At 40.8% G+C, this 12,393-nt stretch overlaps 1 protein-coding gene across 1 annotated transcript in view; it reads right to left on the bottom strand.

Moving 5' to 3' along the window:
- IL13RA1 (interleukin 13 receptor subunit alpha 1) overlaps nucleotides 1–12,393 on the bottom strand; it is a 62,138-nt gene that overhangs the window by 32,869 nt on the left and 16,876 nt on the right. Inside the window, exons 3-4 of the mRNA XM_084790548.1 lie at nucleotides 9,136–9,274; nucleotides 7,636–7,756 (exon numbers count right to left, since the gene is read on the bottom strand). Coding sequence (XP_084646674.1) covers nucleotides 7,636–7,756; nucleotides 9,136–9,274 — 260 coding nt within the window. The remainder of the gene's footprint in view (nucleotides 1–7,635; nucleotides 7,757–9,135; nucleotides 9,275–12,393) is intronic.

Raw genomic sequence — 12,393 nt, 5'->3', positions numbered from 1 at the left:
TTCCCCTCTGCTCCACTCTGTTTGGTCCTTCATTGCTTTCTTAGATTGTTTTCTGTCCTTCTTCCCTATTCCCAGGGGGATGGGAAGTCATAAAGATGTTCTTCTCTACTTCTGGTGTGTGTGTGTGTGTGTGTGTGTGTGTGTGTGTGTGTGTGTGTGATATAAATATACCCATATGCATGTGAGCAAATATGTATGCAGAGGCAAGAAGACAGTGTTGGGTGTTTTCTTCAATTGCTCTCCACCTTGTATCTTGAGACAGGGTCTCTCAGTGAACCAGGACTTTTGGTTACATTTACTGATCAGTAAGCCCCAGGGATTCTTCCATCTTCTCCACCCCAGTACTAAGATTAAGGCATATACCACTGCACTCAGTGTTTTTTTAAACTGTGGGTGCTAAGTACCTGCAATGCAGACTCTTATGCTTACAAGGTAAGCAGTGTACCAACAAAGCCATATCTCCTCAGCCCCTGCTCTTCTCTATTCCCAACTCCCTTCTCCATCCATTGTCAGTTTGTCATCCTCATCCTTCTACTTTATTTTGTATTCTGAGGAACTCCTATAGTTGACCATTTACCTCAGAATTCTTTCTAGAGTTTTCTGTTTTTCAGATAGTATCTCATTGCATAGGTCTGGTTGGCCTGGAACTCACTAGGTAGACCAGGCTGGTGGAAATTAAAGAGATCCACCTACCTCACCTCTACCTCCTTAAAGGCATGCCCCTCCACACCGCTCATCCCAGATTTCTAATCATTCCATTTGAGTGTTTCATTCATCCCTCTTGCCTCAGAGGCATTGTCTAAAGATTCATATGTACCCGCTCCACCACCAATTTATCATTCCTGCCAATCTTTCCATTTCTACCACTCAGAGCTCATTTTCTCTCTGGTTCTTATATACTTTGAAACGGCCTTTTTCTTTCTTTCTTTCTTTCTTTCTTTCTTTCTCTACATTCTATCACCAAATTCTGTTTGCCAAATTTCTTAGAGACTTATCTTCTATGATATTCCCACTGGCTACTGCCTAATTCATGATCTCACTGTTTCACACTTCAACCTCCATGACCTTAATGTCCTCCCATTACTGCCAGATAAACATTTATCAAAATTCACCAAGCTGCTAGACTGGAGCTGCTCAAGTCAGGCATCTTCCAATATTAAACTACCCTGTTGGGACACACATGGCCTTCTAAGTGTCCCCTCTACCATCTGGCTTTCATAAGTAGTACTGCTGGCATCCTAAATCCAGTTTCATCTCTATATATACCTTCCCCAGTGACCATGAGCATCTAGCCAAGGTGTATTCATTACATTCATATTCCCCACCCCTGCTCGCTCTCCCTCTCTCTCTCTCTCTCTCTCTCTCTCTCTCTCTCTCTCTCTCTCTCTCTCTCACACACACACACACACACACACACACGCACACACAAATCAGCCATTACAGAACTCTGTTTTTTTAGGAACTAGTACAAAACAGATTCGAGTCTTATATCATCTGTCACAATTAGAGTTGTGAAAATGTTCTGCAGAAAAGGAAGACTTTTTTAACGAACAAAGAATAGAGTCCCAAACCCTTGATCTGTAATGACAAAATTATGTGTAGTTTTTCCTGAGCTCAGGAATCAGAACTCTTACAAAAAATGCACATCCTGCTGAAAATAGGGTTTTTAAATTAAGATGTAATATATTTATTCCTACAAACATGACAAAGAAGTGCTTGGCCACAGAATGTCTTTTAAGAGATAGTTCAGTTGTTGTTGTTGTTGTTGCTGTTGTTGTTGTTGCGACACAGGATCTTAAATGCTAGATTGGCCTCAAACTCACTATGTAGTCAAAGATGAACTCCTAGGACCCTCCACCTCCAAAGTGCTGGGATTATAAATATGTCACCATGATCACCTAACAGCACAAAACTCTTTTTCTTAGTTGTAAGTCTCTATGGATCAGAAAAGAAAACTTTTAGAACTCAAGTTGCTGTCATAAGTACTTTTGGAATTAGATAGTCCTGGAATATTTTCCACCCAAAATAGATAATAAAGCTACTAATGACATTTTTCTTACATAACAAAAGCTAGTGATAAATGTGACTTTTATAAGACAATGAAAGGAACTCCTGTAATGCACAATCTTTTAGGTTCATTTTTCATTTTGTCCCCCTGACAGTTCATAGATAGTCATGGACTCTGAAGATGATTGATGTGGAAAAGAATCCCTAAAATTCATTGAACTGCTAGACTGAGGCTATTCAGGTCAGGCTCCTTTCAATTCCAAACTATCCTTCTGGGACACAAGTCACTGTTCTGGGTTTGCAAACAATGATTCTGAATTTTTAAAAAATACTCTCTGTTTTCTGGCTAGGGATTAGGGAAAACAGTTTGGTGATTTGTGCAATGTGAACTACCGTGGTACCTATGTCATTCCTGGTGTTTGCTAATCAATACCATGTCTGGATTTCCTTGCCTTTCAGGTTTTGACTGGAAAGGATCATCCTGGGGGAATTAATGGGAGGAGGAAGAATGGGCTAGATGCCAGTTCCATGTGGTAGTAGAAGAGAGCAGCACTGAGTGCTGACTGTACTTGCAACTAACAAACATCAGTGTCTATAGATGTCATGACATGTCATTCTGAACATGAGTCACTGTTCCAAGCCCTCAACAACCTCCAGAAGTAGGTATTCTCTCTATTCCCATTTTACAGATGGTAAAAACCAGGGCTCAGAGATAATTAAGGCTCATTGCTAGTAAGGATTTGAATATATATAGTCTGGCACTAGAATGGAGAATTTGTGGGATGGTGAGAAAAGAAGACATGAGGCAACACTGTACAACAGAAATGTACCATCCAGGTCAACAGCCACTTGTGATCTGTGGAACTAGCCAGGAAGATTGAGTCCCTGAGGTTTTAATTTCATTTAAATTAAACTGTAAACAGTCTGTGCTAGTTTGAGTGAGAATCTCCCCCATAGGCTCATATATTTAAATGCTTGGTCCCCAGTTTTTTCAAAGAGTTTGTGAAGGACTAGGAGGTGGCCTTGTTGGAGGAGGTGTGTCACTGGGAGTGGCCTTTGAAGGTTTGAAGCCCACACCATTCCCAGTTAGCTTTCTTTCTGCCTCATAGTTGTGGATCAAGATGTGAGCTCTCAGCTGCTATTCTAATGCCATGATTGTCTGCCATGTTCCCCACCTTGGCAGTCATGAACGCTAATCCTCTAAAACTATTAGCCATAAATTAGACACTTTATTTTATAAGTTTTCTTGGTCATGTCCTCTTAGCATAACAATAGGAAAGTAACTAAGACACAGTCATACATATCTAGTATCTCCTGCATATACTATGGAAAGAGCTTCTGCCAAATGACCAACTCTGGAAATACGTAGAAAAGAAATAGGATCTTTGATACCTGACCCTTGGGTGCCAGTGAACCATCACTTTCCAGATCATTTCTTAAGCCATGTTCAATTGTAGATTTTTCCCTGCCAAAAGGCCTCAACTTGGGACTGAATGCCAAGTAAAACTCTGTCTTCTGTCAACCTTAACAAGAGCCAGAATCTGTCCAAAGAAGAATGTTTTTTTCCCAAATTAATCCCAAGAGAACATTGTTTGTATGGTTTGTACTGTGACTTGGTTTATGCTAGCATATCTCCAGGGTATGGGACACTTCCCTATTTTTCTCTTACTAGATCCTCAAGGATTGGTTCACCCCAATGGTAAGAGCTGGATTGCTTTCCTTAACAGTCTATCATGAGATGAGGTAGTTTTAAGACACCCCCCCCCTCTTAGTAGTCCACTCCTATAGACACATTTCTAAAGGAATTCTCTTGTTTCTAACCATGATAACTCTGGGGTTAATAGCATAATAAACAAAGGGATGCTACCAATTCCTAAAGTATCTTTAAAACCTGTAGAACTTTACTACAGCACACAGCTAGGAGACTCCTAAAGGATTATTTTGTTTGTTTCTCTGCTAGGAAGTTTTGGGGAGCCAGGTGTACTTAATCCTTCTTTTTTCACTCCTGGACTCCAGCGATCATGCATGGCTTGTACTTCTAAGTCCTCACGCTATCCCTGAATGTTCTCTAGGTTTGAATCCTACCAAGAATTTTACAAGTGATTTATGGACACCTACGCCAGGTGCCAAGTACTGGGGAAAACAACACAAAGCCCCTGCTCTCAGGATATTGCAGCCTGGAAAAGAGAACTACTACTAAGTAAACAGGAAATGACAACACACTCTGCAGGGCACTGTGACATGCAAAGGTACTAATGAGGATATGTCTCCAGACTTGAGAGGTCAAAGAAGACTTTTGGAAGAGGAAATTGCATTTGAGCTGAGTTGAGGACAAACAAGAGGCATTAGGCGAAAGGGGAAGATGTAAACTGTGAGAAAAGGTAGACTGTTGCCACTGTTCTGGGTAAATATCCCTCTTTGAATACCACTATTTTATGTATTGAAGAGTCAGTGTAAAGAAGGGAAATAAACTCAAAGTCGGATGTAGGAGGACCCAAGGTGCAAAGAAAGGGATGATACAGGCTAGCCAGGTGATACGTGGCTTTGTCTGTTATGTTGAAGAGTACAGACTTTACCATGAAAGGACAAGAGTCTTTTTTCAAAAGGTGATTCAAGAGGTACCAAGAGTGATCAAGTAAAACTGCAAAACCTCCCATAATAATTTTTACATAGGGATAGGGGCTTGGGAAAACTGAACCTCCAGAATGTACCACACGATCTTAGAGTCACCTGGCTTTACATGTGGTGTGTCTCCAATTTATGAGGCTGAACATCTCACCCAATGGGCAGGAGAGTGGCTACAACTTTTCAGGACACTTCAGGGGGATTTCATTCAACAATTCATGTGATTTGAGGAGACTGACATGCAGAACCTGGTTTGTACAATATACACAATACACACATGTAAAGAAATATCACATGGTAGCCCATAAATACACACAATTTTATTTATCATTTAAAAATAAATTGAAATGAAAACTCCATATGGGGATTTTTTGCACTCTGTTTCATGATCTGCCCGTGAGAGTTTTAATATAGTACAAATATTTTCCATGATATCATCAGAGAAAATGTTTACTCCAGGATGATTTTTTTTTTTCTCTTTCTAAGGTCTCATGCATGTTGGTCAAGTGCTCTACCACTGAGCCACAGAGACAACCTGACATTCCAGGATATTTATCTTCAGAAGTCCTAAGAGAGTCAAACACATGCCTTTCTCTCAGAGCTGTCTTATCAAACAAATGAGGAGAACAAGGGCACGTAGAGGACAGATTCCTAAGACTAGACTCTCTACTCCACCCAGCATTCACAACACTTTAATATCCTTGCTCTGATTACATGCTTTTGTCAACGTGCCATAAACCTACACACATCTGGACAGAGGGAATCTCAACTGGGGAATTTCTTCCAATAGATTGGTTTGTGGACAAGTCTGTGAGGCATTTTCTCCATTAATGACTGGTATGAGAGACCCCAGGCCATTGTGGGTGGTATCAGCCTTGGGCATGTGGTCCTGGGCTGTGTAAAAAAGTAAACTGAGGATGCCAGGACGAGCAAGCAAGTAAGCAGCACCCCTCCATGGCTTCTCTATCACAGTCCCTGTCCAAGATCCTGCTTGAGTCCTAGCCTTGACTTCCCTCCCTTTTTTCCCTTAGCTACTTTTTTGCCTTTTTGTACAGAAATAGAGATGCAGACGAATGTAATTGCTACGACTGAGATGGAGGAAAAGATGAGGCTAGGTAGTGGGTACATTAAGGGAGCAAGGGCTATCAGAGGCCATAACAGCCAATTGCACATTTCAAAGACAGTAAATGAATTTGAAGGCTGTCAGTACACAGAAATAACAATATTTAAGGACAGAGACATAGAAATTAGTGGATTTCATCATTGTACAAAGTATATATGAACCAAAATATAATACAATATTCCACAAATATGTACAAATATTATAGCAATTTTTAAAAGTGTACCCAAGAAGTCTTCATGGCCTTTATATAGAGTAAATAAACCTGATTTTTTAAACTCCTCCAATTTTTAGCCAGGCATGATGATACAAGAGTATTGCCATAGTTAGGGGCCAGTCAGGAATATACAATGAGCTCCAGGCCATCATAAACTACAGTGTGACAACATGTTTCAAAAATAGAGAAAGGAATAATGTGTGTGTGTGTGTGTGTGTGTGTGTGTGTGTGTGTGTGTGTGTGTATACTTCTATGGCTCTCAGGGACATTGTGATACATTTTAAAAAGTCAGTTTTATGTGATATGTGCTGTAGAATTCCATTCCAGTGACATTCTTGAAATAACAAAATTATATAAATAGAGGACAGAATAGTGAGTGGTTGCCAGAGGTTAGACACTTGTGAGAGGGCAATGAAAAGGAAGACGGGATTCTGGGGATGGGGACGGCTGTGAAAGAGCAACTGGAGGGAACTTTGTAGTGGCGGAACCATGTGATAAAGCTGCACAGGATGCTACACACAGATACATACGGAACTGGTATCATGTGATGAAGACTGTAGATTGTGCCAATAACAAGTTTTTGGTTTTGATATTGTTTTAGAGTCTACCACTGAGAGAAAGAAAGTGAAAGGAATACTGTGGTCTTTCCATATTCATGTTTCAATACCTTGTGAACAAGAAGCCTTTTTAAGTAGATCCATTTTCTATTCAACTGTCTATTCTTACAGTATTTTTGGTGGTTTGGTTTTGTTGTTTCTTTTCTTACTGTATTTTGATGGTTTGTTTTTGTTGTTTCTTTTCTCTCTCTCTCTCTCTCTCTCTCTCTCTCTCTCTCTCTCTCTCTCTCTGTCTCTCTCTTTCTCTGTCTCTCTGTGTCTCTGTCTCTGTCTCTGTCTCTGTCTGTCTCTCTCTCTGTCTGTCTCTCTGTCTGTATCTCTCTCTCTCTCTCTCTCTCTCTCTCTCTCTCTCTCTCTCTCTCTCTCCTCTCTCTCTCTGTTTGGTCAGGTGGAAAACTTTTCCTTTTTATATTTTTAAAATTTCATATTATATTTATTTGTAGGTAGTTTTCTATTTAGTGGGAGATACACGTGTCATGGTGCATGTTAGGCGGTCACAGAACAATTTACAGAACTCACTGTGTGAGTCCCAGAGATCAAATTCAGGTCCCCGGGCTTGGAAGCAAGTGCCTTTACCTGCTGGGCTGTCTCAATGGCCCTTGCCTTTCTATTTATATTTTGTATATTAGTTTTTAAGTCACCACACCAAGCAGTGAGGTTCACTATGGCTTACCTATCTACTGCCTTCATAGAAGAGAACAGGCTCAGTGGGCATACACTTCCCTAGCATTTGCAATGTGCTGTGGGGCTTTTGTTTGTTTGTTTGTTTTTGAGACAGGGTCTCTCTACAGAGCCCTGGCTGTCCTGGAACTTGTTATGTAAAAAGGCTGGGCTCAAACTCACAGAATTCTGCCTGCCTCTGCCTCCTGAGTACTGGGTTCATAGGTGTGTGCCCCCACTACCCAGCCAAGGCCATGAGTTTTATCCCTATCACCACATATAAAAAAAAATAGGCCAATATTTTTTTTAAACAAGGTTAAATCCAAAGGCTCCCAACACAATCAAAACCAGTGTTCCAGTTAACCTAATACATGTCCAAATATACTCACCAATAGTAAAGAGTATAGTTTGTGTCAGGGCTTGTATTCCTTCCAGGGAGCCAGGAACAGTTCATATATTTCAGGTTGTACCAAATGCACTGGAGCTCCCTCACAGCAGACTCGGGGTCACCTAGAGGATCCAGGCAAGAGTCTTTGTCATGGAAGGTAGTCATCAGCCTAACCCTTAATTTCACACTCATTTGGCAGAGAAGTCATTCAGGACAGTAAAAATACAAATGTAATTGTTTCCAGCTTTCTTTCTCACCTCCATATGCAAAGAAAGCATCTCCTGTATCTCTAAATGAATCTGACTCTTCTAAGTAGAAAGAATAACTAAAAGTCAAATACTATTCCAACCACACACAATGACTACAAAATAAAGAATTTAAAAATACAAAGAGCCCTGCATTTTACCATTTTTAACATTTACTTCTAATACTATCACTTCCCCTCCTTTTCCTCCCTCCAACAACTCCCAATTCCCCTCACTCCCTCTCAAATCAATGGCTTCTTTTTCTTTGATTGTTATTGTTTTATTACTACAATGTATTCACATTACATCCAGATTGTAATCCCCTTACTCTTGCTCTTATCTTCCTGTTCCCACCCTCCCTCCCTTTTCCTGCCCTATTGCCTTCCCCTAGACCTCTGACAGGTGAGGTCATCATAGGAGGTAGGCACTCCCATCTTATAGATGAGGAATATTGATGGGGGCAATAATCTATCCAAGGTCACACAATTAGTAGCTGACAGAGCTGGGATTTAGATTTTGGTAGCTGGTGGCTGGTAGCCTTGCATAGGCTCTTCCCTATACATAACATAAGAGGCAGAAGGACTATGGGTAAAGTACAACTAGGAAACAATGATCCTAACCACCCAACAGCTTTTCCTCTGAATAGTGATGTACTAAAGCTAGGCCAGCATGTTTATTTGCCTTTAGCACTGTCCCCAGTATATATTCTCCATGCAAAACTCATTTCCATAAGCCATGAATCAGACAGTACTATAGGTTCCCTACAAGCACTGGACCTAAAGACCTAGAGCAAGGCACTTCTTCCCCTTCTCCATCATGAAACAGATCAGGGTAACAATGCATGCCTTACTTCCTTCAGATACGTTTATAAATCACATTTTAGGGAAGAAGCAAGAGAGGAGGGGGAGGTGTGTGTGTGTGTGTGTGTGTGTGTGTGTGTGTGTGTGTGTGTGTGTGTTCATTTTTTAAATTATAAAAGAGAGCATCCTAACTATGTAGGCATTATTACTATTCAAACTGTCTGTGAGCAACTTGAAGCAGCAGCATCCTCTAATTATTCAGAATCTAGTACCGGTCCTGACACTTATTTGACTCAGCAAAACTTTCAGACTGGAATGAACTCATTCATCATCCAAGGACTGTGAGCACACTGAGCACACTTTCTTTCTTTCTTTCTTTTTTTTAATTTCTTTTTTTTTCCCCCTCAGAGCACACTTTCAAAATACCAAGGGAGACAGACCATTTTTGTCTGTTACCTTCAGGGGGGGAGATGCACTTTTTCACCAAAGGACTAGGCTTCTCACTTTCATTGGCACTGCACTGGGACCCCACTTGCAGACAGATCTTCTCATTTAAGGGTACCTCCTTTTCACGACGAGTTTCTGGAGCAATTTTCTAAGATCAGAAAGTTTTTTTAAACACAAAAAAGATACTTAAATAACAAAGCCTTGGCAGACCCAAGTGTATACAGGAAAAGGGTAAGTCCTTAAATGGTATGTATGCTGAAGGACTGATTATATTCTTTTGCCACACTGTGGACATTCACTGGCGTCTCAGTTCTAGTTTTGGTGGTCATAACTCTGAATCAGAGAAGCAAAAACGATGACTGAAATTTAATGGAGAGAAGCCACAAATGATACCTGACATCCTGCCATGACCAGGTTAGCCCAGCCTTCTCCTACAATAATTAATTAGCCCACATCAGGCACTAGAAATACCACCCACCACTGAGAAACTCTAGTGTGGATAAAAACAAATTCCCACATTTGAAAGTACAGCTGTCATAAAATTTGCTTATAAGTTTACCATGCTAACAGCAACTCTGCAAGCAAACTGAAAGAAAACAACTTATCAAAATTCCATTAAGATCAAGGGTAAAATGTGTCACACCAAAACTCCAGTCATCATGGTGATCCCTGGGGACTGGGGGCCAAAGGGACACCTTTTTATTAAATACATTTTTTTGTAGTATCTGAGTAAGTTTCAAGGGTTACTATATGCACTTACACGCCTCCCATCTGCACCACAGATAAGGATAAGTAAGCTTTGTGGAACCACAGAGGCCTCAGACATCTTAGGGCAGACACCAGAAATCTAAGCCTAACTCACAAAAGTGCTTATTCTGACTCAGAACATCAGTACAGGGCTCTCTAGGAAATTAACATTTCCGGAGGTGAGAGGAATAACTGGGAATGAAGCTGGTTTTAATCAGAGTGCCAAAGACAGCACTTCCTGTTTTGCAACAGTATCTGACTCAAGTTTCCCATAGTATTTCCTTTCATAATTTCCTGGTGGCCATGAAGGCAGTGGAAATGGTCACGTCGCTTAATATGCCACCTCAAGCAGCTAGTATGACATTTTGCATGCCTGCTGCTAGCTGGGAAATGAGGGAAACTCCAGTCACCTCGGATACCAGGACATGAGGATGCTGTCTTGGGAAGTCACTTGCAAACCAACGAGGAATACACCAGAGCAAAGATAGGCATACAGGAACAGAATAGCTCTTAGGCACAATTAAGACGGAGCTCTGAAAGGCATGTGTGTGCAGTGGGTCTTCAAGTAAAATCCTGCCTCGGAGAAAGGAGGTGGTGACTTGATGTGGATACAAACAATCCAGTAAAATTATTATCCTCAATGGGCCTCAAGCTAGCTATTCATAGCCAAGGGCATTTTCACAAGAAATTCTTGATTCCATGCCAAGAAACTACTTATCACTTGGCTTCCCATATAGGCCCTGCCTACTGGGATGAAAAGGGCAGTCCTGACAGAAGTTCCTGGAATGCTTCATAATTTTAGGACTTATCCCTTTAGAAATGGATGTATGCTGAAGAAGAGAGGTCTCCAACTAAGCCCATGAAACTCAAGGCCAGTCTCCAAGAGTGTGAGAGTGGTGGCAGGAAGGCTTCCAATGCTAAGTCTCACCAATGGCCCTACTTTATGGGTTGCTAAATGAGCCTTGCTTACCCAAGGATCCTCTGGAATCCTCATCTAGGAGATACATTCACTCTCTGAGGACACTATGGGATAATGTATTGGCAAGTATCATAAGTTAGGACTAGGAGTGTAAGTCAGTACTTATCTTAAAAGTGTGATGCCTGGGTTCAATCCCTCATATCACAGATTTAGATTTTTTTTCAAATAACTTTTTATTTTAAAAAGAAGATTTTAGGACTCATAAATTAGGATTAAGGGGCGGGGGTGGGGAATCTCCATTCACTTAATATATAGTTAAAAAGCTAAAGAGTTCTATTATACTGGCATTTAAAATTAACATAAATTTGAATCTTATCTTCTAGGCATATGCATAACAGAACAAATATTTAAATATAATAATTTTATAGATCTCTTTCTGTAGTGGTACATACCTATAATCCTAGCACTTGGAGTGTAGAGGCAGAGGAATCAGGAGTTCAAGGCTAGCCTGGTCTACATAATGAGCCAGAAACCAGCCTGACATGCAAGAGACCTGTCTCAAAAAGAAAATCTCCAACTTCAAAGTGTGGAATGTTAAGATGGCATAATAAAAAAAGGGAGCTTGAATATTAGTGAGCACCAAGTTGAACATGTCTCTCTGCATCAGACAAGAAACTAAATCTTCCCCCCCCCAAACAGATCCTGATGAGGTATGTGTGACTTTCAGGTTCGGTGAATCATTCCACTGGTAGCTGCTATGACAGAATTCTCCACCTCTCTGGGAATCTGGCCTTTTTGTAAAATGTATCCAAGCCCTGTCTCCCAGAGGATGAATATCCACTTGGCTCCATCTCACCTTTTCCTGACTAAAGAATTGTTTCCCAGTAGGAAAGGGAGTCAGCCTCAACTCATGCCTCTATGCATGCTTGGACTGAAGGGCCTTTGATTCATTGCCCAGTGGGACTTCCCTATCTCTTGGTGATGAAAGATAACCTAAAATGCATTGCCAGAGCTGCTCTGTGCTTGCCAGACTGGGGAACTAATGGACATAGATAAAACAATCATGGAGGGTAACCAGTGATATCAATCTTTTGCTTTTCAAAGCTGCTCTACAGATCTTTCCTATTCTGATAAGCTTCTCTGTGAAGACTGAAAGCAAACTGCAGACTTGATCTTATTTAGCAACTTGGGAGCATTAGGCTTCTGCCTAAGCTACACCCTGTTCAATATGCCTAGGGGCTAGGTACAACCCTATAAATGATGCTAAGGTCATATCCAAAGGACAGAAAGAGGAGCATTGCTCTTGTCACTCATTTTCAGCTTCAGGGTGGTAAACTCCAGAAGGCCTAGACAGTACTAACTCTCAAAATCCTGGACAAGTTCAACCCAAACACCTCTCTCACCATACATAATGAAAGAAGGTTTACACTCACAAAACAACCGAAGAGATGTATCAAAAAGAATGTTTGGGGGTTAAGATGTTTTTAGGCCTAGATAGACGTTTTAAGTTGATAGAGATGAGTCATGACAGATACTGATTTACATTCAGAATTTTAGACACAACAAAATAGGAAAAATGTTTTCTTCAAGGCTGCCAAATA

This window comes from Acomys minous, assembly GCF_964271855.1.
Source record: "Acomys minous genome assembly, chromosome: 7".
NCBI classification, from domain to species: domain Eukaryota; kingdom Metazoa; phylum Chordata; class Mammalia; order Rodentia; family Muridae; genus Acomys; species Acomys minous.
The sequence above is the reverse complement of the archived record's forward strand: the minus strand, read 5'-3'. Positions and strand labels throughout refer to the sequence as shown.